This window comes from Vulpes lagopus, chromosome 4 (assembly GCF_018345385.1).
Source record: "Vulpes lagopus strain Blue_001 chromosome 4, ASM1834538v1, whole genome shotgun sequence".
Classification (NCBI taxonomy): domain Eukaryota; kingdom Metazoa; phylum Chordata; class Mammalia; order Carnivora; family Canidae; genus Vulpes; species Vulpes lagopus.
In genome coordinates, this window is record NC_054827.1 from 81,067,674 (window position 1) to 81,095,669 (window position 27,996).

The following is a 27,996-nucleotide window of genomic DNA, read 5'->3' on the forward strand; positions in this document are numbered from 1 at the left end:
GAGCCTGCTTCTCCATCTGCCTGTGTCTCTGCCTCTCTCTCTCTCATGAATAAATAAATAAAACCAAGAAAGGAAAGAAAGGAAGGAAAGGAAGAAAGAAAGAAAGAAGAGAAAAATCTCAAATAACAACCTAAACTTAACACCTAAAGGAGCTAGAAAAGAATAAACAAGCCCCAAAAAAAAAAAAAAAAAAGAATAAACAAGCCCAAAGCCAGTAGAAAGAAAGAAATAATAAAGATTACAGCAGAAGCAAATACAATAGAAACTAAAACAGTAGAAAAGATCAATGAAACCAGGAGCTCATTCTGAGAAATACACAAATCTGTAAACCTTCAGACAGACTCGTTTTAAAAAAAAAAAATTAAAAAGCAGGGCTCAAGTAAATACTATCAGAAATGACAGAAGAAAAGTAACAACCAACATTACAGAAATACAAAAGATTTTAAGAGATATTATGAAAAATTGTATAGCAAACAAGTTGGACAACTTAGAAGAAATGGATGGACTCCTAAAACATATAACCTTCCAAAACTGAATCAGAAAAAAATAGAACATCTGAATAGACTAAGTACTAGCAATGAGGCTGAATCAGTAAGCAACAAACTCCCAATAAACAAAAGTCCAGGACCAGACGGCTTCACAGGTGAATTCTGTCTACCAAACATTTAAATAAAAGTGAATACCTATTTTTCTCAAACTATTCAAAAAAAAAACAGAAGAAGAATGAAAACTTCTAAATTCACTCCACAAGACCAGCATTATCCTGATAACAAAACCAGACAAAGATACTACCAAAAAAAAAACAAAAAAACAAAAAAAAACTGCAGGTCAATATCCCTCATAAAGACAGATGTAAAAATCCTCAACAAAATATTAGCAAACTGAATTCGACAATTCATTAAAAAAACATTCAACACAACTAAATCGATTTCAGGGATGCAAGTAGGGTTCAATATTTGCAAATCAATCAACATGATACACCACATTAACAAGAGAAATGATAAAAACCATATGATCATCTCAATAGAAGCAGAAAAAGCATTTCACAAAGTACAGTATTCATTCATGATAAAAAAAAAACTCTGGACAAAGTAGATTTGGAGGGAAGATAACTCAACATAATAAAGGCCATATAGGGGAAATCCAAAGCTAGTACCATACTCAATGGTTACAAACTCAAAGCTTTTCCCTTAAGACCAAGAACAAGACAAGCATATTTACTCCTACTATTTTTATTCAACAAAGTATTGGAAGTCCTAGCTGCAGCAATCAGACAAGAAAAATAAATAAAAGGCATCCAAATTGGGAAGGAAGAAGTAAAACTTTCACTATATTTGCAGATGACATAATACTATATATGAAAAAGTCTAAAGATTCCACCAAAAGAAACTACTAGAACTAAATGGAATAAGGTCACAGAATATAAACTCAATATACAGAAATCCATGCATGTCTATACACTAACAATAAAGAAGAAAGAGAAATTAGGAAAACAATCCCATTTACAATTGCACCAAAAATAATAAAATACCTATGAATAAACTTAACCAAGGTGAAAGACCTGTATTCCAAAATCTATAAAATAATGATGAAAGAAACTGAAGAGATAAACTGAAAAATATTCCATGTTCATGGATTAGAACAAATGTTAAGATGTCCATACAACCCAAAGCAATCTACAGAATCAAAAACCCACCACATTTTTCACAGAACTAGAACAAACAATCCTAAAGTTTGTATGGAACCATGTATCACCTTGAATAGCCAAAGCAATCTGAAAAAGAAGAACAGGGATCCCTGGGTGGCGCAGCGGTTTGGCGCCTGCCTTTGGCCCAGGGCGCGATCCTGGAGTCCCGGGATCGAATCCCACGTCAGGCTCCCGGTGCATGGAGCCTGCTTCTCCCTCTGCCTGTGTCTCTGCCTCTCTCTCTCTCTCTCTATCATAAATAAATAAAAAAAAATTTAAAAAAAAACTACCTTAAAAAAATGTTTGAAAAAAAAAAGAACAAAGCTGGAGTTATCACAATCCTAGATTTCAAGATATATTACAAAGCTGTAATAATCAAAAAACAACAACAACAAAAAAAAAAACCAGACCTATAGATCAATGGAACAGAACAGAGAGCCCAGAAATAATGTATGATTATATATGGTCGATTTGTCTATGACACAGGAGGCAAGAATATACAATAGAGGAAAAAAAAAATCTTCAACAAATGGTACTGAAAAAATGGACAGCTATATGCAAAAGAATGAACCTGGGCCACTTATTACACCATTCACAAAAAAGAATGTTAGTTGCCATTTATCACCACACTTTGTGCTGTTGTTTGTATCATAGGGAAATAGTTCCATATGGCAAAGAGGTAAAATAGCAAAGATCAAGATTACTGTAATTTGAGAAAAATAGGAGTATTTACACCTGACTCACTTCATTTGCTTACATTACTGGTATGCCCCTTCCAAACATTAATTAGAATTTGTAATCTAATATAGGTAGTGGAAAGACTTCACACTAAAAATAACAAGGTACAGACTCATTCATGGAGCCTATTTTGCAGTTACACAGCTATAAAGAATAAGGAAAATGAACTTAGAAAACATCTCATATGTTCCACATCTAAAGAAAGGGGGGAACTAAAGGAGATTTACTGAAAGTAGAGAATTCAGCTTAATGTTTTTGTGTTCTAATGGTTACAAAACAGAGAAAGCAACCACTTGAGAGACAAGCCTTAAATTCCATTCATAAATACTAACTGGATGGTAAAAAGAAAAAAAAAAAGTTCCAGTGTAAAGAGATCAAAATATGAACAGTTTCTATTAAAATCATATGAGTAAAATAGAATTGGAATTGAGAGTTAATATCTTCAGAAGAAAATTAATATGCAAATAAATGAGGTGATAAGCAGGACACTAAAAAAGATCTCCAAGGACAAAAACAAAATTAGAGTAAATTTCCCATAGGAGATTATTGTTAACAGCTAATAACTTCTGAAATATGAGGATACTGTGGCAAATAACAAGTATAGTAATACCTGGTCTTTGAATTAGCCCTTACAAGATACTTAAAATCAGCCTGAAAAGATTATGAAAAGAAAGGCCTTGCAGATTCTTATTAATATGGTAAAGAACCATAATCTGGAGTAAAGTTACTCCCTTTCTCTCTCTGTCTCTCTCTCACACACACACAGACACAAACAAAAAAAAGAAAAAAAAAAAACTGAAACATAAAATACCCAAAGGATGTAGTCACAAAAACAAGAAATGCTATAAATATATCAGTAAAAAAAAATATGAAGAATTATGATTTATAATGTTATTAATGTTTATAGAAAAGCCTTTAGTTTAGTGACAGAAGAGTTTCATATAGGTAAAAGACATCTTCATTATTTAAAAATAAGACTATCAGTAGATCCTAAAGAAAATACTAATGTATCAGTTCCTGCACCAAAATAAAAACAATTCTTTGGTCAGCCTCAGAAGTAGCAATTTTCTTTTAAAATAAATTTTGGCCTAAGTATTCCAATTTTGTAGGTTTTCAACATATTTTCTTTTTCCTTTTAGTAATGAACACAAACTCACATTTTGCCTTCATGTGGATCTTCTTCCCGGCCCTAAAGGGTAAGACATTAAGACAGTATTTTATGTAACTTAAAATATTAACCTGTTTTTATTAAAATTAATAAAAATCACATCTGCAAACATATCTCTACCCTGTTCCTCATATTTACTTGTGCATATACAAGGAAAGATATATCAGTTCAAGATATCTTTTCAAAACTCTCTCCCTTACCATTACACTCTTTTCCGCTTGTTGTGGTTACTGTAATTCAGGCCCTTTTCCTCCCTTTTCTCAAACTACTACCACAACCCAGTGAGTTTAATTCCCCTATGCCCTGTCCCACCCCATCATCTCACCACTCCAATCTGGACTTATCAGTTTCAACTGCAACTTTGTCTTACAGTGAGAAACACCAAACAAAACAAAAAGAAACAAAATTTAAAAACCAAACCTGTAATACCTCTCTGCTCCCTACAAATTCCTCCTTTGATAAAACCAAAATCCTTTATCATATCACTCAAGTCTACATTCCTATCTCCAACTACCAATTCTCTTTAGTTATCTATAACAATGGACACACATAACTACTGATGTGCTAAACTATATTCTCACACCACTGGCTTGTTCTTTTTAACTTAGAATATCCTATTCCTGTTTGTTAACCTAAACTATCCAGACAGGATCTTCCTCAAATACTAGTCCTCAGTAAAACACTGAGTCTCTTCTAAAACATAAACTTCTACTTTGAATAGAAAAGAAAACCTTTTTTTTTTTTAAGCATCTTTTGAAGTTTACCTTACTCTGACATTCCTATTAGGTAAGATACACCAGTGTTACTCATCCCACTATAAAGGCTACAACCACCTTAAGATCTTAACCCTTCTTTGTTAACACCCAACCACCACCATAACCACCAGCACAATGCTGGGCATATAATTTTCAATGAATATTTGTTGAACTGTACTCCTAGTACCCAGCAAAACTGGGTACCTGGCACCAGGTTTTCACTGAGTAATAAAGGAAAAAAGTAGAAAAATGGTCTGTCTATATACATGGATTTGCTTCTTTCCATTTGTTCCCTACTCATCAAATACCTGACAGAACTAAAATCAAATAACCACTGAATGTCTTAAGAAAAAAAAATTACACAAAAACAAAATGCATAATCACTGCCCAAAAGGAGTTAATCTCTATAGAATAGATTTACAACATAATTTTATACAATAATTCTAATAAATACAATACAATTCTAATAAAATATAGAATTAACAAAGTGCTATAAAAACACAAGATGAAACAACTTAGCCCAAGAAAGGCATAAATCCTCTGTCAAAACAGGAGCAACACCTGAGCTGAATTGATAAAGATGAATCAAATTTTACATGGCAGTAGTCTAGCAAGGCAAGAGTTATCAGGAAAGTGTAGGCATAAAGAAATTCATTCAACAAACATTTGCTGAAGGCTTAATAATGCCAGACACTATACTATGCTGTGGAGATACACATCATTGAATCAGAGATAAAAATCCTCACGGACCTTACATTATAGATTTAGGGCATAAAAGTATAAATGTACTTGGAGAAGAGTAATTAGAATTTCAGAGTGGGAAAATCCTTAAATCTAACTACCAACCTAATGTCTGATATCTAGAAAACCTCCAAATGGCTTTTCAAGCTACAAGGAATCACTATGCTCCAATGAAAATCATTATGAAAACTTATTTTAACTATTAGGGTAAAAACTGTTTATTAATTCTAACTTGGAACTATTCCACTAATTAATTGAAAGTGCTTATATTCCTTTTAGCAGCCACATAATATTGTTCATTCATGCTGACTTGTTAACTTGTTCTTCTTTTTCCTTTTATTGATGTTAGATCATGAGCCCTTATCTTAAATTGGGATTTTTTTTCCTGTACTCATTGGGTAACTTTCACTTATCCTTCTTAAAGTTTATCTTATTAAGTTTGACCCAGAATCCCAAAAGCTGGAGAAAAATTAAACTATACTAAATCCTTCAAATAGTCAGGAAAAAATCGGGGGGGGGGGGGGGGATGATAGCAGGGAGGAAAAACTCCGACATAAAAAAGTTTTAACTAAGAAATGTGTAGTAATACCAAAACAGTAAGATTCTTCTGTTTGAACACTTCTGTCCTATATAAAATAAATTACTCTCCCTACTGTAAAATACCAAATACTAACCTAGAAATTAGGAGTTCTAATCCCAGCTCTTCCAAGTTACTATGTGCAGGCAATGCATCATACCATTTCCTCAACTGCCCTCCACTTTTCCTCATATGTTCTACTTCTACTTATCAAGATCTATTAATCAAGAGAATTAATAACAAAGAAAAATATTCTCCACTGCTATCTTCCTGGAAAATAATCAAAACACAGGTTTCAGAATATTACCAAGTTCCTGACATAATTTAAAAACAGTAGCTCTGAGGGTTATAAAAAGGAAACCATTCCATCATACTAAACAAATCCAAAAAGAAAGGATGAATTCCAAAATTGTAATATATTTAATAGGATTCAGTAATACTGGGTATTATCTCTGAAATGCAAATGCTGCTTGAATGCAGACCTGCTATCAAAAAACCACACAATTATACTGTGTGAAAGACTACTGATATGTATTATGTGGTGACAATGAAAGTGGGAATACTGGAAATGTAGAAATATAATAATAAATGTGTAATACAACTAAGTTTTCCCAAGGTTACTAGAAAATTGTACAAATATTTGGGAGATAACAAATCTGAAAGCAAACATGTGCAACCCTATTTGATTGATTCCGTGATCATTTTTTCATAGCCTCACTTATGAGGAAGACCACTAAAAGATACAAAGAAGGACAAATGTTCATCTTTTTCTTTAATCCTTAGAAACTCATAAAAACTTTCTGAAAATTGACAGTTATAGATTCAAACACGCTAGCTTAGTTATGCTCTTTACTTCAGTAAATTAGTAATGTTTACTACAGTAAATATATTTTAATGAAAAATTCCTCATACTTAGGAATTGAGGTTTTTCATTCAACAAAGTTTCATTTCTAACTTTGCCTGATTATGGTGAAGATCCAAAAATGTACATAATATTTAAAATTCTAAGAGTGAGAGGAAAAGAACAAAACTTACCACCTCTTCCACCAGGTCTTCAACAATAAGGCCCTGTTCATCTGTTCTTAGATTTGTAACCCACATCCATCCATCTTCTAATTCATTGTGAACAATAAACATATCTCCTTTTAGGAAACTGAAAACAGCAATTATGAAGTTATTAAAATTTAACTAAAATTTTAAACATGGAAATTTGAGTAATCATGTGCCATAGTACAGAGATAATATGATATTAGAAAATGCAAGAAATTAGAGTCAAATACCCTGGATTTTTTATCCTGTTTTTGGTATCATCTATATATAAAATTCTGAAGATACTTATTCTGAATCTTATTTCTTCATATGTAAAACGGATTTAATAATGGTATCTGCACTATCTACATTATTGGATTACTCTTAAATTCAAATTATAATTTTTGTAAACAGTAATTATATATGTATTACAGGCTTTAGGGAATAACTCCAAGAAGACTGAGCTTAAAAATTTAAGCTTCCATGTAATTAACTCTTTCAGATGTGGGCTAGATATAAAATCATAATATAATTAACTCATTACACATACACAAGATACAGTTACTTTAGAAAAAATTTAAGTAAGCACAATTAGCCTTATCAGCAGTTGTTTATGAGAACTAACATTTTTCTCATAAAAAAACAGTAAGGTTTATTTAATTCAATTAGATAGCCATGATACAACAAAGCACTTGTTCTCTGAAAGTTGTATCAAAGGATAGGCAAATGCATGCATGTTTTTTCTGTTATCAATTTCTGAGTGGGGGGATGCATACACAAACTAGTTTCTTTTTCTTGTAATCTATATGTTTTCAAACCCCATAAAATCACAGGAAGAATAAGTTTTATATTGATGCCCTCTATCAACACCAGTAATTCACTGAACTTTTCATTTTAGGCCTGATTGCATGCCTCTCCATGTTTAAGGTTTTAAGATTGATTGGTTGCTGCTATTCACCCTACATCTGTATCAGTATCTATTGCATGTTTTTTTAATCAATTTTCCTTCCAGTCTAAATTTTCACAAACCAAAGTTCCATTTAGCAAATCTCCTCTCATACTTCTAAAAACTGTTTTTCTCCAGAAAAATCACAAACTTCAGTGTTGGACAAGTTTAAGACTAGAAAACTTTAGATGAATACTATATCAATGAGCATGTAATACTGCATCCCATCTTGATTCTACAACTCTTCTTAACAGTGACCAATATTTCACTGATTGGCAGCAGACATAACTACTTAACCAAATAAATTATTCCTTTCTAGAACCAATCTCCTAAATAACTACATTAAAGAACAGAATTATGAGTAAAAGGAGAATACATATGGACAAAAATACAGAAGACAAATGTGAAGTGACAAGTTTCATTTCTTGGTCAAAAACAGTCTTAAGAGAATTCTGTGGTTTCTAGAACATGAAATATATGGTACAAAAATGAAAAAAATTTAATAAAATGATTACTAATACAAACAATATAAACCTAAGATTCTTTTTTATTTTGCATTTTCCCCAAAAAAGGTTAAGATGCCTTATTAAATCTCATTAATCTTCAGATTTTTTTACCTAAAAGAAAAAAAAAACCTTCAGATACATACAAATTTTTTAGGACTCATACATTCCCATATATTTCTATGATCAAATTAAAATTTATACATTCTAATTCTTATTTAAATTTTCATCTTCTTAGACCAGTAGCTGTCAGTTCTGAAGGTCTCTCAGGAATCTCTTATATACCTAAAAACTGATACTCTGATAGGCTTTTATTTACAGTGAATTTTATCTATTGATATTTACCATATTAGAATTTAAAATGTTCTTAAATGTTTACTAATTTCTTAAAAAATAATATACCTCATCACACATAACATAAAGAATATGAAAAATTATTTTTTACAAGTTTAGTGTGAATAATATTGTTTTACATTTTTGCAAATCTCAACATCTGGCTTAACTGCAAACTGCTAGATTCTTCTCCTTCTACATCCCATCTACTGTTTTACATTTTTTTGTTCAAAGCATATGAAAAAAAATCTGGATAGCCAAAATTATGTAGTTGTGAAAGGAATGAGTATTTTAATAGCCTCTCAGATAACTACAGATATTCTATGATATTACACCAAAAACTCAACAATTGGTACTTGGAAGGTTAGTCGTAACATGGAATCTATACCAATGAACTTTCCGTACCCCATTTCAGTAACATCTATTTATCCATAGACCTTTACCGAGGCATAATTCTTTAACAGCGTGCATTGATCATTTAAAAAATACTGATTCACTGAGCTGATCATCCAGATGTAAATACATTTTACACAATCAAAACATCACATTCTTTAGCATCTCTACCAATCTCATCAGAAAAATCAGGAAGTATGTGGGAAGCTATCAAACTCCTGATAGCAGATACAGGATTTCCAAAATTCTCATTTTTGCTTGCAAGCTCAAATTTTGTCATCGGCAACAAATATCACCAGTTATTCTCCCTAATGTAACATAATAGATTTACTCTTAAAAAAAAAAAAAAAAAGAAAACAGATACTCTAGACTGAATAACCATAGTTTGCCTGTCATTCTCTTAAGTACAAAGGGTGTGCACAAAGGCAGAAGCTAGCTCAGTTCTCAACTCACTGCTTTCCTCAAGACAAGGACCTGGGGTACGCAATGAAGATACTTTGTGTGTACTTTACATTTCGTCACACTGAAGATTAAAAATGTATTCACCACACAGAATATTAAAAGAGTTTAGATTTTGGAAGAAAAAAAAAAACAACTTTTTACAGTCTTATCAAGAAAAATATGAAAATATGAGGGGAAACTGGTTGGTACTATTTCTCCAAGTATGTGGCTGTAAAGAACACTGTATACTTTGGTGCCACTGCACTGCCTTGATTTGTGCTAAGGCACTAACAATTTTACTGCTTGATATTTTTGTCCCATCAGTGTAAATGGCACGGTGAAAAAGGCAAATTCTATGGTAGTCTTATTAAGAATAGTTTTGCTCTCATGAATCCTCTAAATGGATCTCAAGGATCTCCAAGCTTACATGGACCACACTTTGAGAACTGCTGTCCTAGATGATACACTAGGAATTTACAAGTTATTCAAAATTCCTGAATTGGTAGCTCACCAGTGTTCTTTTTTATTGTATACATTTCATTCCTTCTCTTTCTTTCACTGGCTTTTCCTGATTAGATCACAAATAAAGGTATGCCAATAAAAACTAAATGAGAAGTTGTTACTTCATGCACAATCATATAAAAATGGAATCCTTGGGATCCCTGGGTGGCGCAGCGGTTTGGCGCCTGCCTTTGACTCAGGGCGCGATCCTGGAGACCCGGGATCGAATCCCACGTCAGGCTCCCGGTGCATGGAGCCTGTTTCTCACTCTGCCTGTGTCTCTGCCTCTCTCTCTCTCTCTGTGACTATCATAAATAAATAAAAAATTATTAAAAAAAAAAAAATGGAATCCTTATTCTGAGATTCCAGATAGTTGAATCTTTGTTTTTTAAAATATCCTATTTCCAGAAATTTCAGTAACCTCCCCCCAGTTACTGTTTTTTAAATGCTGCTGTTGACTTCAGTGAGAAGCTGTACACTTAGAATCAGTAAACATTTTACCAGTAAGAAAATTTTCTATTGCAAGGTTAAATAGCTTATAGAAAGGAACTGATAATTTGATAATTAATCAAACACCAGATTATATAAAAATAATAAAAACAAGTTATATATCAAATTATATAAAAATAACTTTTAAAAATTATCATGTTCTGTAGTTCAATGCCATACTTAAACTATTCACTCATCATGTAAACAGAAGTTCAGTCATCATTTAGGTACAAATTACAGTTGAGACATAAATGCCACATAGTAATTAAAATTAAAATAAAGAATATAACAATTATCTTTACTTTGTCAGAGACAGTCTAATAAAAACTGAATTTATTTCACCTGCCATCTTCACTGTGGCCACTCTGATCCAAATCCATTCTCTGAACAAATAAGCCAAACACAGGAGTACAGAAACAATGAACTCCATATTTAAGTCACTTTCACCTTGTCGCATGCTATTTCCTCAAATTCCAAAACCTTCCTAGTCCAAGAGTAGCAAGTTTTCAAAGTCTGTCAAATGCCTACAAATGAGACTATGTTATAAAATACCTTATTTCATCAGTGTCTGGAACCTTTGTATAAGGTAGAATGGCTCGGACACGCCTTCTATCTTCTACTGGCTAGGAATCATAAAAAAATAAATAAATTTTACAAAAGATAAACTCTTTATGTCAAAGTCAAATCAGGTATGTTCACATCAAGTCAAAACCAACAAAAATCCACATTATGAACACCAGAGGATCCTTCAAATTATTCTTTAGTAAGGTTTAAATACTCAAAGCCTAGAAATACTTGTCTTGTTTCAGTTTTTTCTTTAAAGAAATTCTTTTAATGGTATAACCAATGTTTTTATCAAGTAGTATGAATAACCACTTGATTTTAAATGAACTATGTGGAACACATAAATTAACCTTTCTCTAATGATGTATAGGCATTTCAGAATCTTGCAGCAACTTCAGGATTACCTATGCTATCAGTCATTACTCTTCATTCACTTAAAAATATTTGTTAAGGTATCACCATATGATATTGTAAAAAAAAAAAAAATAGGCAACTTAAATAGAAAATTACAGAGAATTTTTCTTTTTTTAAGAGGGAATCGGTTTTGCTCACAGTACAACCAGAATTAAGAAACTGAACAAGAGCTAACCTCATTAGTAAAGTGAAATAATAAATTTTTGAAAATTATTAAAGTTTTACTTGCCTCTGGTGGTGCAACTGGATAAAGCAATTTTTCTCCTTTAAGCAAACAGGAAACATGACTGTAATAACCTATTAGGTCTGACAATGAAGAAAAACGTCTTCCACCAATGTAGTAATCTCCACACATAGCAATAATCCTATTTGTACAGGAAAAGACATACAGTATAACAAAAACCTATAGAGCCAATTTTGAAGACCAATTTCTAAAGAAATTATAAATCCCTAATTTTCATACTGTTTTCAACTATATCTTTGCATTACAATAATACCATTTATTAATATTTATGCCAATGCAAATTTACCTGAGGTTATTTCTTCAAAAAAAAATGTGTATATATGATATGAAATACATTATGTGACTACAAACCAAACCCCATTACATAACTCACTGCAATATTTATAAATCTATCCTCATATACCTCTGCTCACTTTTCATATTTAAGGCTGAATAGCAATTTTAGTAAGTTTTCTCTGGCTAAGAGTAGCTCACAGATCTCAAAATACTTAGAGGATTATAATTTTACATTCTATGTGTGGTATAAAATGCTCTTAAAATTTATTTTAAGATCTGAAAGTCAAGGGTATACAAACATTTTATCAGTTAACATTATAGGCAGCATATGATTTTTTCAATGTCTCCCATAAAAATGAAATTAAAGACATTAACATAGGGACATGTATTTATATAGACTTTGATATCTGTACTTGAAAAAATGCATACCTTTGACATGAATGTTTATAAAGAATTTCAGAACAGCAAAGCAAAATGAATTAAAGAAAAAGCACACATCTTGACTCTTAAATACTATTTCCTATAATTTATTACTTTGTAGTCTAAAAATATACATTTCATTTCTGCTTTACCGTTCAAAGTTCCTTCATAGCTCTTTATACTTTAAAAGTGATCATTATTTTTGAGATTGGCACAGTAATGCCCAATGTTTTTAAACCAAAAAAGCATTCAATTATCTACTCTATATCACCTGATTAAGTCACTTAATTGAAAACAAATCACTTTCCCCATCATTTAAATATGAGCGAATCATTCACCTTCATTAAGGCAGATATATTTAAGAACAGCAAAGTACACTATATTATCTAGCCTCATATTAGAAATAAATACTTACCTAAAATGGTTGACAACACTTGTCTGGCTAAGAAATGAAAGCACAAAGGACCCTGGCCTCCGATCACTCTCTCTTATAAGGTAACTGCCGGACTTCCCTGCCTGCCTTAGGCGTTCTTCTGCTATAGTTCTATCAAGTTTTCCATGATACCACCTATAGGGAAAAAAATTGACATTAGAATACAAATAGCAACCATAAAATTACTATTGGTAGTTGAAAACTTACCACTAGAGGTTTTAAATACCTAAATGTAACTTAAACATTTACCCTTTACTCTGCATTGGTTATTCCAGTTTTAACTCAATTGTTTTTAACTTCTCACTCTCTCAAAAAAAAATTCATTTACTCAGTTTCTAATTTGTTCTATAAGCTCAGGGCTAATCATCTCACATATAAACTTCTTCCATGTCTGTCCATCTGTCTCCCTCCAGGATTGTCTACCTCATGAAGATATAAACACTTATAACAGTCAAATCTTTATTTAGAAAAATTAGAATATGATAGACAATGGAAACAATTACTATCTCTCTACATACTAAGGAACCTAAGCATATAACTATCACTTGACATAACAAGCAAAATACATGGTACCTGAAAGAAAATAAAACTATTCCATTTCAGTGTCTGTGCTCTAGAACAGGAAAATAGAATGACACTGTTGAAAGACTACTGTTCTAATTTCCTATTTCGACATGCAGCTGATTATTTCCACTACTCCATAACCACACATATGACCTTAATTCCTCACATGTATTTAACAAACATGTAGGAAATAAATAATACCTTTGTTCCTTTAACTTTCCTATTCTGAAATTAAATATATTCTACCTACCATGCTACTAGATAATCTGCTTAAATGACTGGCTATAAATCTAGCATCACCCACGCTACCAATTTATGCCTATAAAAGACTCATAGATTGATATAAACAGAAGCATAATTAGAAATGTAGGGATCTCTGGGTGGCGCAGCGGTTTAGCGCCCGCCTTTGGCTCAGGGCGTGATCCCGGGGACCTGGGATCGAATCCCGCGTCAGGCTCCCGGTGCATGGAGCCTGCTTCTCCCTCTGCCTATGTCTCTGCCTCTCTCTCTCTCTCTCTCTCTCTCTCTCTCTGTGTGTGTGTGTGTGTGTGTGTGTGACTATCGTAAATAAAAAATAAAAAATAAAAATTTAAAAAAAGAAATGTATTAGAATTTTCACATGGCCATGGTAATAGTTCTACAAAATAATTGTTATGAAATATTTTTACACCTTCCATATGTTAGTCATCCAAAGTCATCTTGATACTTGTAGTCTCTTTTGAAACACTCAGGAAAACAATAAAACATTCATATTGTACTGATATATTTAATATCTAAAGAGAAGTCAATAGTCAAAACCATTACAGTCCTGTGACTATTTTTATAATAGTCCTATTTTTGTAGGCTTGTTGTAAGGAAGGCTAACTACTCTAGACTCATTAGTTTATTTTTTAAAAAAAGCTTAAAACTTATCAAATGAATTTTCAATTTTCTTTTAAAAAAACAACCCAGGGGATCCCTGGGTGGCACAGCGGCTTGGCGCCTGCCTTTGGCCCAGGGCGCGATCCTGGAGACCCGGGATCGAATCCCACATCTGGCTCCCGGTGCATGGAGCCTGCTTCTCCCTCTGCCTATGTCTCTGCCTCTCTCTCTCTCTATCATAAATAAATAAATAAATAAATAAATAAATAAATAAATAAATAAATAAATAAAACCCATTTATTTAAAGTCTATGCAGAAGACAAATAAAATAATAAAAAACTTAATCATGAAGCTAGTTTTAACTTAATAGGAAGAACATAATTATAAATTGTATTAGAGAAAGGAGGCAAAGAATAAACACTGCATTCTTCTAAAATTCTAATCTCAGTTCAATCATGTATTTGAGGCTACTGACAAGTAAATTCAACTTTCAAGAGCTATTTTTTTTTAATCTCAAAGGAAAAGTTTAGACTAATGATGATTAAAAGTTCCTTGAAAAAAAAAAAAAAAAGTTCCTTGAAAAGCTAAAATTTAACCATACATGATCACGACAAAATTTATTTAGAGGGCACCTGAGTGGCTCAGTCAGGTAAGTGTCTGCCTTCAACACAGGTAAGTGATCTCAGGGTCCTGGGATCAAGCCCCACAGCAGGCTCCCTGCTCACCAGGGGAGTCTGTTTCTCCCTCTTCCTTTGCCCCTACACCCGCTTGTGATCCCCCCCCTCCTCAAATAAATAAAAAATAAAATAAAGAGATTTTAAAAGTCATCATTTAAAAATATTTATTTAGAAGTTTATTTTGTCATGAAAATACATGGGACATGTCCTTAGAACATGAAATTGGTACATTCTTTATTACCTAAAGCAATGAAGCTATCCCACGGGGCAGATTTACACACTGAAAAGACAAAAATTAAAAACAATTATAAGCAGAGCACCTGGGTGGCTCAGTTAGTTAAGAGGATGCCTTCCTTCTGTTCAGGTCATGATCCCACAGTCCTGGGATGGAGCCACATCAGGCTCTCTGCTCAGCAGGGAAGTCTGCTTCTCCCTCTCTCTCTGCCCCTTCCCCCAATTGTGCTATCACTCACTCACTCTCTTTCAAAAAAAAAAAAAAATCCTTAAAAAAAAACAAGTATAGGGCAGACCCGGTGGCTCAGCGGTTTAGTGCTGCCTTCAGCCCAGGGTGTGATCCTGGAAACCCAGGATCGAGTCCCACATCAGGCTCCCGGCATGGAGCCTGCTTCTCCCTCTGCCTGTCTGTCTGTCTGTCTCTCTCTCTCTCTCTAATAAATAAATAAATAAATAAATAATCTTCAAAAAAAAACAATTATAAGCAAAACTCCTATTTTTATATGGTTTATATTTGTTAAAATTTCGGTTGTTTTGCCCAAAATGTCTTGATTAAAACATTTTAATCTCCTTCATCTTGTGAACCCACCATGAGGTGATACACAAGGCTTGAGGTGTTACACAATTACTAATTCATAAAAATACTTGACTAAAAACTTTTACTACTATATAAAAGTATATTTGTGATTTTGTTTTTAGCTCTATGTACTTTCTGTAAGATTATGGCATTAACACAGGTATTCAGTTTAAGACAAACATTATCTTAAACAATTTTGTTTCTTGAATACTAATAATTCCCTTTATGCCAAAAGCTCAGGAAGCTTCAAATACATGATGCAAAATATGTCAATTCATTATTATTTTTTTAATTGTTAAATAAATAAACTAAAGAGAATCAGACCTGTAAATACAGAGAACTAATGGTTGCCAAAGCAGAGAGGAGTGGGGGGATGGGCAAAATGGGTGAAAGGAGGTGAGAGATATAGGCTTTGGGTTTGAAATGAGTAAGTCATGAGAACAAAAGGCACACTATAATTAATATAGTCAATAATATTGTGGGATCCCTGGGTGGCGCAGCGGTTTAGCGCCTGCCTTTGGCCCAGGGCACGATCCTGGAGACCCGGGATCGAATCCCACGTCGGGCTCCCGGTGCATGGAGCCTGCTTCTCCCTCTGCCTATGTCTCTGCCTCTCTTTCTCTCTTTCTGTGTGACTATCATAAATAAATAAAAAAAAAATTAAAATATTGTAATAGCAATCTATGATGATAGATGGTAGCTACACTTAAGATGAACACAACATACTGTATAATTGTCAAGTCACTAAGTTGTATACTTGAAACTAATATAATGTGTGTCAACTACAGTAAAAGAAAAAGTCATTGATTATGATTATAAATAGAAAATAAGTTATCCAGTAACAGCCTGGATGAGCATATATGTAGTTGAGTTGGATACTCTAAGTGTTGAAATTCCATTGTTAAAACCCACCTGCTGTTCTACAAAAAACAAACCAACAAAACTGAATTGTCTTAATCAAAACCCATACTTTCTTGAATTATCTTTATTGTTTATTTGAAATTAAGGTAAATCATACTAACAAGAATATTTTAAATGTACCTGCACAGCTATTTTAAAGCTATTACTGAAGAATAAAAAGCACTTCAAAAAAGCGGTTACAACATGCAATCTTTTTCCCATTTAAAAACTTGGGGAAAAAAATCAGTATCAGGCTAGGTAAAATAATAATTTTATTATAAATGTATATAGTATCACAATATGTAGCTAAAACAAATATTTTATAAATGGATCACAATTCCAATGTGATATGATTTGATTAAAGTACTTCAGCTTTATAGAACCTAAGCTCTACATCCACAGAGCACTGGTCCTTCGGTCTTTAAAACAATGTCTCTCAACACCTTTTTTTTAACCCATGAAATTTTGATAAACATAAAATTTCACCTACCAGGAAATCCAGAATACTTAAGCTGTCACATTCTCACAGAGAAGCATTATAGATTCTATTTAACCCCGAGTCAAAAAAAATGCTATCTACTTTCATTTTCTGAAATTTGTAATAAAATTCATTTTATATAAAAAACAACGTGTATGAGGATCCCTGGGTGGCTCAGGAGTTTGGCGCCTGCCTTCGGCCTGGGACGTGAACCTGGAGTCCCGGGATCGAGTCCCACGTAGGGCTCCCTGCATGGGGCCTGCTTCTCCCTCTGCCTGGGTCTCTGCATCTCTCTCTCTCTCTCTGTCTCTCATGAATAAATAAATAAAATACTTTTAAAAAAATGTGTAATATGGCTTTCCAAAACATACCCCCATACCAAAGATGTGAACCCACTAGAGGATATGTGCCCCTAGTGGATATTGGTTTAAGATCCATTTTACAAAAATGCTACATTTTCTGACTGTACACAGTAGAAATATTACAAGGAAATAAAAAAAATCTGTTTAATCATTCCCACTATTTCTTAACAATCTTTACAATCAAAGTCTTATTATATCTTGGTAAGGGTAGTTTCGCTGGTGATTGTTTTCAAATAAGTTTTAAAAAATGTGAATCTGGAATATCTCTAAGGAACGCAGAATAACTAACTGGTATTGTATTGGAGTATGAGGATATTCTGAGTGGAACACGAGATTACCGAATATATATGGGCACCATTACCTAATGTAAATTTGTTACTCTACTTACTACATTTATGGCAAATTTTAACTTACAGAATATACCTGGCACATAGTAATATTAATTTTAAAAGCATTTGTTGAGGGATGCCTGAGTGGCTCAGTGGTTAAGCGTCTGCCTTTGACTCAGGTCATGATCCCGGGGTCCTGGGATTAAGTTCTGCATCAGGTTCCCCACAGGGAGGCTGCTTCTCCCTCTGCCTATGTCTCTGCCTCTATCTCTGTGTCTCTTATGAATAAATAACTAAAATATTTTAAAAATAAAATAAGAAAAGCATTTGCTGAATGAAGAAAGAAGTATCAAATCATAAACCATAATGTTGGGGAAATAAATTTTTTTTTTCTTCAATGTTCATAGTAAGTTAAGTCCTGATCTTTGAAGACTGCCAGCTAGGTCTAAAATGAATATGAAAATAATTTAGACCAAGGGAGCTCAAAGAAAGATGGCTACACTGACACCTCCTAAACATGTTCAGGAGAGACTAAACTAACTGGAAAGATGAAGACTTACCAGAAACCTCCATGATTCTGGTCAAGCCTCTACATTTTGTTACTTATTACTATCAGTTAAGAAATATGGAAAACAATTTTCATCTAACCTCAGAATAAATTACAGATTTGTCCTAAACTCCTTCAAAGAAAAATATAAAAATGAAAAACTACTACCTAGGCTATAATTGCATAATGGTTAAGTAAAGACTCTGGAGCCACCCTGCTCCTGATTGAATTGTAGCTCTGCCACCAGACTATACAAGTGTGGGCAAATGACTTAATTTCTGAGCCTCAGTTTTCTCCTCTATAAAAGGCATATAATAACAACATCTACCTCATAGTAGGTTGGCTTGATATTAGATGAAATAATACATATAAAATTATATATATACATATAAAAGACTATGAGACTGATTAATACAATTTCATCAGTGAAAATCCCAAATTTTATGACTCTGGTATAATGGATAATTAATATGTAGATCACATAAACTCCAGTTATCTTCCTATTTTCCAGTCTTGTTTCACCTTCCAGCTAATTTGGGGAAGAGAACACAATGTCTCTGCAAAAGTCTTATTTTTAAGAGAAAATTTCTTCTCCCAAAATTCCTTTTCTGAACATTACAGATCATACATGTTAAGTGGCACTGGAGATGCCACTGTATTCATAAACTAGAAATTCTTCCATTTCTCCTGGCAACTCCAGGAGAAAACCTGCAGATAGCCCCATTCTTTCTCCAGTGGATATATTCTCTGCAGGGATGACAAAGAATCACAATGCCAGATTTCCGGTTGTACTACAAAGCTGTGGTCATCAAGACAGTGTGGTACTGGCACAAAAACAGACACATAGATCAATGGAACAGAATAGAGAACCCAGAAGTGGACCCTGAAATGTACGGTCATCTAATATTCGATAAAGGAGGAAAGACTATCCATTGGAAGAAAGACAGTCTCTTCAATAAATGGTGCTGGGAAAATTGGACATCCACATGCAGAAGAATGAAACTGGACCACTCTCTTTCACCATACACAAAGATAAACTCAAAATGGATGAGAGATCTAAATGTGAGACAAGATTCCATCAAAATCCTAGAGGAGAACACAGGCAACACCCTTTTTGAACTTGGCCACAGTAACTTCTTGCAAGATACATCCACAAAGGCAAAAGAAACAAAAGCAAAAATGAACTATTGGGACTTCATCAAGATAAGAAGCTTTTGCACAGCAAAGGATACAGTCAACAAAACTAAAAGACAACCTACAGAATGGGAGAGGATATTTGCAAATGACCTATCAGATAAAGGGCTAGTTTCCAAAATCTATAAAGAACATATTAAACTCAACACCAAAGAAACAAACAATCCAATCATGAAATGGGCAAAAGACATGAAGAGAAATCTCACAGAGGAAGACATGGACATGGCCAACAAGCACACGAGAAAATGCTCTGCATCACTTGCCATCAGGGAAATACAAATCAAAACCACAATGAGATACCACCTCACACCAGTGAGAATGGGGAAAATTAACAAGGCAGGAAACCACAAATGTTGGAGAGGATGCGGAGAAAAGGGAACCCTCTTACACTGTTGGTGGGAATGTGAACTGGTGCAGCCACTCTGGAAAACTGTGTGGAGGTTCCTCAAAGAGTTAAAAATAGACCTGCCCTACGACCCAGCAATTGCACTGTTGGGGATTTACCCCAAAGATTCAGATGCAATGAAACGTCGGGACACCTGCACCCCGATGTTTCTATCAGCAATGGCCACAATAGCCAAACTGTGGAAGGAGCCTCGGTGTCCATCGAAAGATGAATGGATAAAGAAGATGTGGTTTATGTATACAATGCAATATTACTCAGCAATTAGAAACGACAAATACCCACCATTTGCTTTAACGTGGATGGAACTGGAGGGTATTATGCTGAGTGAAATAAGTCAATCGGAGAAGGACAAACAGTGTATGTTCTCATTCATTTGGGGAATATGAATAATAGTGAAAGGGAATATAAAGGAAGGGAAAAGAAATGTTGGGAAATATCAGGAAGGGAGACAGAACATAAAGACTCCTAACTCGGGGAAACGAACTAGGGGTGGTGGAAGGGGAGGAGGGCGGGTGTTGGAGGGGAATGGGTGACGGGCACTGAGGTGGACACTTGACGGGATGAGCACTGGGTGTTTTTCTGTATGTTGGTAAATTGAACACCAATAAAAATTAATTAAAAAAAAAAAAGAAAATATGCATTTGGGATACTGTGATTTAAACTTTGCTAATGTAGCATTTTAATAATAAAGTATCTAATGTCCTCCTATTTAAAAGTAAAGTACCTCTCTCTTTTTCTCTTTCTTTTAAGGAGGTAGGGAAAAGAAAACAGCAGGAAATTTAATAAGTAATATATTTTTCTCAGCTAGCTTTGTAATTTTTTGTTGAGAAATCTTTTCCCCAGTTTTTATTTAAATTCCAGTTAGTTAACATACAGTGTAATATTAGTTTCAGGTATACAATATAGCGATCTAAGACCTCCATACATCACCTGGTGCTCAGCACAAGTACCTTCCTTCATCTCCACCACCTATTTCAGCCATCCCACCCATTCCCTGGCTCACCTCCCCTCTGACAACCATCAGTTTGTTCTCTATAGTTAAGTCTGTTTCTTGGTTTTTCTCTCTTTTTCTCCCCTACATTCCTTTGTTTTGTTTTTTAAAGTTGAGAAATCTTACAGGCAGATACAGAGCTGATTTCATCAGAAACTACATAATCAGTTTATCTAAGATAACATGCCATACAAGATGATACTATATATTTCAAGAGTCAACAATAAAAGAGACAAGTTGGACACGTTGCAGGAAACAATTTACTTTAAAACTTGGAATCACCTGAATTGTTTTTATAAACTTCTGTTGTGTATCAGTAGAGGACATTTGATGGGCCTTATAGGAGCTTTTGTGCTCTTTAGTTTGTCTTTCTTAATCAGGAAAAATAATACAGAAACCTATGCAATGAGAAAACCAGCTGGTGTGAAGAAAGACACTTCAAACTATACAATTATTTGATACTAACTTGACATTCCTCTATGGAAACTGTCTACTACAGTAGAAAATAATTAAAACAGTGTCACCATCAACATACTTCCTTCTAAAAAGCAAACTACATTCAAGTTCCCAGTTCACTTTTACTTTCCACAATGCTCTTCCTCTTAATTATGTCACTGACAGACACCAAAGTCCTTCCTGAGAAATGTATCTGCATGTATCCTATTGCAAGAAATCCCTTCTGTCACCTAGTCACCTGGGATACTGTGTGCCTGATCATACTACGAACTCCTAAAGTGTTTTCTGTAATTCTCAAAGATGCTAATCAGATTTTCTTACATGCTTGTCCTTTTATCAATTGAACTGGTTATTTCAAGATGGTATGATATATTAAAAAAAATTTGCTAAAACTAGTATTCATCTCTTAAAGCCCCCATTTTTCCTTTCAACAGACTTCTTACAGTCACTGAGTCTGGGCCGATGATTAAGAATAACAAACTGACTTTTTAAAGTGAATGAAAAGTAAAGAAATCATGCTTTACACTGAGAGACTTTACTTGGTCCTTTTTTTCATATTACTATGCACAGACATTAAAATTTAGTCACTAATAAATTCATTTGAAAAACCACTGGACTAATAAGCATAAGGCCCCTCAAATGCCTTCTACCCTAGTCCAACTACATCACTTAAAACTTGAGAAAAAATGCTTATGTATACAGTAGGTATATGTAATACTTATGTGCATATATGTTAGGTACCTTGAGTATATTTGTGCATTGAGGCAAATATCCTGTGTGCATATTTAGTTATATGTTTCAGATCTAATTAGCTCAAATCAAGAGTAGAAAATCTATTTCCTTTTATTCATAAAAATACATATTTACAGAGTCCAAAAGAGTTAATTCCTGGGAGTACTTCTAAAGAAAAGCACTGCCATGTGATCTACCCACCAACAATTTAGTCTGCTAAAAGACTAATATATGGAAGATGGGGACCAACACACAATGCTTACACAGGCAAAAGCTTATTTATATTAAAAGGCACTCAACCAAGATAGCCTCATTCTCATCACCCTTAACTCCCATTACCCTAGGTAACAGTGAAGAGCAGAAAAAGCCACACCCTCCCCAAAAACGTTATGCACCAATCATATGAGAGAGAGAGAGAGAGAGAGAGAGAGAGAGAAGAAGAAGAAGAAGAAGAAGAAGAAGAAGAAGAAGAAGAGAGAAAAGAGAAGAGAAGAGAAGAGAAGAGAAGAGAAGAGAAGAGAAGAGAAGAGAAGAGAAGAGAAGAGGAGAGGAGAGGAGAGGAGAGGAGAGGAGAGGAGAGGAGAGGAGAGGAGAGAGAGGGAAGGAAGGAGAGAGGGAAATGAGGAAAGAGAAAGAAACGAAAGAGGAAGAAATGAAAAAGCACAATATCTACTAGCAGGAAGCTAATATCAATTCCTACCTCTATGGTCAATCACTTCTATCTGTGTAATTTCATTCCTCAAAAACTACCAATTCTTAGAACCTTAACAATTACAGTGTCATAAAAGTAACTGAGCACATGAAAAACAGGAGGAAATGACTTGTAGCCACCTTGCTGCAACAGAGTTGTAAATCACCTTTATGTAAAAAGAAACACTGTTTCTTTAGTTTCACAATGTTCATTCTAAAACTTTGAAGGAAATAGTGATTCAGTGGCTATCTGTTTCAACCAAAATATTTCTTAACCTGTATTTTAATTTTTTTTATTTATTTATGATAGTCACAGAGAGAGAGAGAGAGAGGCAGAGACACAGGCAGAGGGAGAAGCAGGCTCCATGCACCGGGAGCCCGACGTGGGATTCGATCCCAGGTCTCCAGGATCGCGCCCTGGGCCAAAGGCAGGTGCCAAACCGCTGCACCACTCAGGGTTCCCCTTAACCTGTATTTTAAAATATATCTTTAAAACACTGAATCTGAAGGTTAAAAGCAAACTTAGTTCTAACATTGCCTTTTAACTTAGTCCATCTCCAACAAACAATGGCCAACCATGGTGCTACATAGAAAACAAGTTAATGCTAATGAACACCATGACACAGAAATTTATGATCTAGTGGAGAATATAGATAAAACAAGCAACTGCAATCTGGTCCAGTAAGTATCAGAATGTGAGGGCACAGAGAAAAGCAGCAGTCTTAGGATTTTAGAATACACTTCCTAAAAACACGGATGGCTAAACAAAACTTAAAAGATGAATAGCAAATGATTCAGAGAAAGCAAGGGACTGAAAAAGTGAGAAAGTTTCATTAGGCAGAGGGAAAAGTATAGGCAAAGAAAAGTTTACATACAGATATAAAAACATAAGAATACTTCAAACTTTCAAAATATTGCTTACACATCAAATTCTTAGCAGAAAAAAATGTAAAGAATATATGCTTTAAAATTAGACTAGACTTACAACCTTACTTGCTGAACTTCTTTCAGTTCCTCAAACAGAAATATACCTCAAAGAACATTTTAAAAGTTCAAGATATTCTAAGTTCTATTCTCTAATCAGGTCCCAGACATAACCCTGAGAGGCTGGGGCGGGGGGGGGACATTATACCGTATCTCAAAATTCTCCACAATGTGTCCATTTATTCCCCTATAAACCCCTATATCTTGACCAAATTACATTTATTCATTCAACAAGTACTTTTTAAGCACTTGTTTTAGGCACTCCCTCTCTGTGCTTTCTCAAGGTCTCTTTCCTACATAACTTTTTAAATAAATAAAGGTGGAAAGATTAAGCACTTTAGCCAAAGGCCATCCTAAAATTAAAGCATTTCCTGTAAGGTTTTTTATTTTTTCTCAGAGTTTTCTGTTCTCCATTATTCTTACTCACAGAATATTATTACTAATAATAATTAGTAATAATATTATTCAGTATCAGCTCAAACTATAACCTTCATGAGAATAATTTTCCAACTTCTTTTTATCAACCTGACTTTCTTCCTAAGTATCAGGCCTAAATTAACAAGTACCTGCTAAGAATCTTCAACTTAAGGGTGAATATAGCCAAATCTAAAATATTGGCAATTACCCCTACTAACACACACCCCCATTCTTCCTCTTTACTTCTCTATGCTGTTAATGACATCAGCATCGTTCCTAACCTTCAAACTCGCAACTTTCTTTCCTATCTCTCTAGCCATAATACTAGTGCCAACTTGTATACCGCCTCTCCAACATCACTAGCGTTACAATAGACAAATTATTCTCAAGTTTTCCATTCCCTCCTCCATTACTCTGGTTTAAGCCCTCTTCTCACACTGTTTCAACCCTTCCTACAACTGTGGAAAGATTCACTTTCCCAACAGGCTTTTCCTAAACCATGAGCTCAAACACTTCACTCTAATAACTCAAGTCTACAAATAGCTATGCATTACCAAATACCAGGTATAAACTATTCACTTAGCATTCAAAGGCCACCACAAAAGGCTCCAGTCTTTGAGAAAGAGAGGTACAGAATTTAGAGAAAAGAAAGACAAAAAACCAAAAAGGTTTAAATTTTAAATTATGTTTGTCATTATCAAACTTAACATTTGTCTGTTCCTCATCTAGAAATGAGAATAAGCTATCCGTTGACTTTTAAAATTTTTTCCACAACTATATTTTACATTTCTTTAAGTGCATTATGAAACCAAAAGGCCCTGAATGGCATGACCATGGTAACTGTCTAAAGAAAGAATTGTTTAGTATGGCCAGAACAGTGAGTGATACCTTACAGGGTGTTTGTTAAAGGCAGGAGAACCATAGCACAAGCTAATAATTATTCCTTATATTGGTTTTAAATTTATACCCTTCTAGCTTTGTTTTCAAATAAATAGATCTGGCCTCAAGGTATCTGTACCACTAAGAAATTAAACATTAATAGCTCTCTCAAATCTACCCACAAAAGTATCAGTAGATAGATTTGAACATCTACTATCCCAATATTTGCTAAATTTTAATGAATTACAGATAAATTGTCTAAGAAGCTATAGAAAATTTTGATTAAAATTTTGATTAAAATTTTGAACTTTTGGGATGCCTGGGTAGCTCAGCGGTTGAGTACCTGCCTTCGGCCCAGGGCATGATCCTCAAGTCCCGGGATCAAGTCCAACATGGGGCTCCCTGCGAGGAGCCTGCTTCTCTCTCTCTGCCTATGTCTCTGCCTCTCTCTGTATCTCTCATGAATAAATAAATAAAATATTTTTTAAAAAAATTTTTCGATCTTTCATTAACAGAAATCAAAGGATTAACCCACATATTGACTTATAAAAATTAGGGGGGGTTCTTTGACCTAGAGTGCATTCTATTTTATATCAAAATTGTTAAGCCAGACAAATAACCATAATTGCTGGGAAGTATTTAATTTGCTTCATTACTAATGGAAAACAAAGCTGTCATTCTCAAGTTGCTTATTTACTAGTACATAAAATACAACAATGGCAAAAACAATTCTTCAATCCTCTCCCATATGAAGCATTCTAACATGAAATAACAAACAGGACTCTACAGTTGGCCCCTGAATAATGCAAGGTTAGCGGCGTACTAACCTCATACAGTGCAAAATCTGTAACTTTTGACACTCGCAACAAATAATAAATAAATAGTCTACTTTCCACTGGGAAGTCTTACTGATAACATAAACAGTCAATTTACAAATATTGCATATGTTATATGTGTTCTACATTGTATTCTTACAATTAAAAAATGTTAAGAAAATCACAGGGAAGAGAAAAAAACATTTACTATACTGTATTGAAAAGTCGCATGTTAGAGGACCTGTGGAGCTCAAATCTGTGTTGTTCAAGTGTCAACTGTACTTATTCCAGATTGAGATGTTTTCTGAAAACCCCGGATGATAGTTTACCTCTTTTAAAACCCTAGATTTTTTAAAAGGAAGCTTTTGCTTGTTGGCCATTAATAAGAACTGCAATATAATTCTGTACTTATCTATGAACATGGTGTTCCCTCACCTGGACACTCCAAGCACCCTTACTCTGAATTACCATAATATCTATCATCTATACAACTTGCTGAAACTCAAAGATGCTGATTTGGAAGTTGCCTGTTTGGCAGCCATCCCATTCAGGGAAAACACACCCCCTCTCTGGGAGGTCTTTCTTCCTCAATTTTAACAACATGGTTTCTAAGGAAGCTTTCATTTTCTTTGAAGAACTTGGCTTAGTCAAAATTCATCACTCCATGGTAAGTACCTGAACCAAGCAGAATCAAACTCTTTTCAAGTACTCTGTTCTCGCTCGAACTAAAAAAGAGTCAGTCTTTCTCTGATAGCATAAACTACGGTCAAAGGGTGCACGGTCAAAGGGTGAAGAGCAGGTTGTATGTTTGCTAAACTTCCCATCACTTGGAAGAACCAGTCTATAATAAGAAAAAATGAAACTGACAGGACTAAACAAATACAAAGATGGAAATGGAGACTCATGGGGTGCCTGGATGGCTCAGTCAGTTAAGTGTCCAACTCTTGATTTTGTCTCGGGCCATGATCTCAGGGTTTTGAGATTGAGCCCCACATTGGGGTCTGCACTGGATGTGGAGCCTGCTTAGGATTCTCTCTCTTCCTTTCTTGAGAAGAGAAGAGAAAAAGAGAGTCATGACTGTGTTCAAATCCCTGATTCCAGTTCTCTCTGAGATCTCAGTAACAAGCCTACCCTTCCCTTTGTTTAGCTGTTCATCTCATCCTTTTTTATTACCTATACACCAGCTATTGGTCTCTATGTCCTTTCACATGTTTTCACATGTTTTTTTTTTTTTAAGATTTTATTTATTCATTCATGAGAGACAGAGAGAGAAAGAGACACAGGCACAGGCAGAGGGAGAAGCCGGCTCCACGTAGGGAACCCGACATGGGACTCAATCCAGGGTCTCCAGGTTCACACTCTGGGCTGAAGGTGGTGCTAAACCGCTGAGCCACCTGGGCTGCCCCTTTCACATGTTTTTTAAAAAAACTACAGCACCAAATTTGTTTATGTGGGTTATATATATCAACATTAGCAGTATTAGAAACAAAACTGAGAACCTTATCTGGATATTCATATCTGTTTCTACATTTAATTAGTTGCTGCTACTGCTTTCCTTCATAGTATATGCAGATTGTTACTTAAGATAGTTACTTAAAGGGATCCCTGGGTGGCGCAGCGGTTTGGCGCCTGCCTTTGGCCCAGGGCGCGATCCTGGAGACCCGGGATCGAATCCCACATCGGGCTCCCGGTGCATGGAGCCTGCTTCTCCCTCTGCCTGTGTCTCTGCCCCTCTCTCTCTCTCTGTGACTATCATAAATAAATAAAAATTTAAAAAAAAAATTAAAAAAAAAAAAAAAGATAGTTACTTAAAGGTTAGATGAATATAGTATCTAACCATACCTATAAATGTTTCATACTCTGCTAGGTTAAAATCCACTGCTCTATCATTTACTCGTGTATATTTTGTAGCATCATGCAATAGTCATTTGACAATACTGATTCAATGGCCTATGACAATCTTTCAAGTTTTAACATTTTATAATACCAAAAATCACATTCTTTATAACACCACTAGACAGAAAACACACTTGGGGGGGATTGTCCAAACTATATACATTTGGCCCTTGACTGGCTGCTGGGAGATAACCTCTAAGCCTTTTCAATACCTGCTCAAAAAGAGTGTCTTAGTTTACTAAGAACCTTGGGCTATACCAGATTATTTATGATAACATAGTGATTTCTGGTGGGGATCCTAGACTCAAACTGATGGAGTAACTAAGATCAGCCACAGGGGGGCTCCAGACCTATT

The 27,996-nt window shown here is 34.5% G+C and overlaps 1 protein-coding gene across 2 annotated transcripts in view; it reads right to left on the bottom strand.

Moving 5' to 3' along the window:
- The window catches only part of RASA1 (RAS p21 protein activator 1), a 112,222-nt gene that overhangs the window by 42,073 nt on the left and 42,153 nt on the right, over positions 1–27,996 (bottom strand). For both annotated transcript variants that reach the window (XR_005987194.1, XM_041750986.1), the window contains exons 2-6: positions 12,635–12,787; positions 11,509–11,644; positions 10,854–10,924; positions 6,702–6,819; positions 3,583–3,614 (exon numbers count right to left, since the gene is read on the bottom strand). Coding sequence is in view for 1 of the 2 variants with exons in the window: in XM_041750986.1 (XP_041606920.1) it covers positions 3,583–3,614; positions 6,702–6,819; positions 10,854–10,924; positions 11,509–11,644; positions 12,635–12,787 (510 nt within the window). In the remaining variant the exon portion in view is untranslated. The remainder of the gene's footprint in view (positions 1–3,582; positions 3,615–6,701; positions 6,820–10,853; positions 10,925–11,508; positions 11,645–12,634; positions 12,788–27,996) is intronic.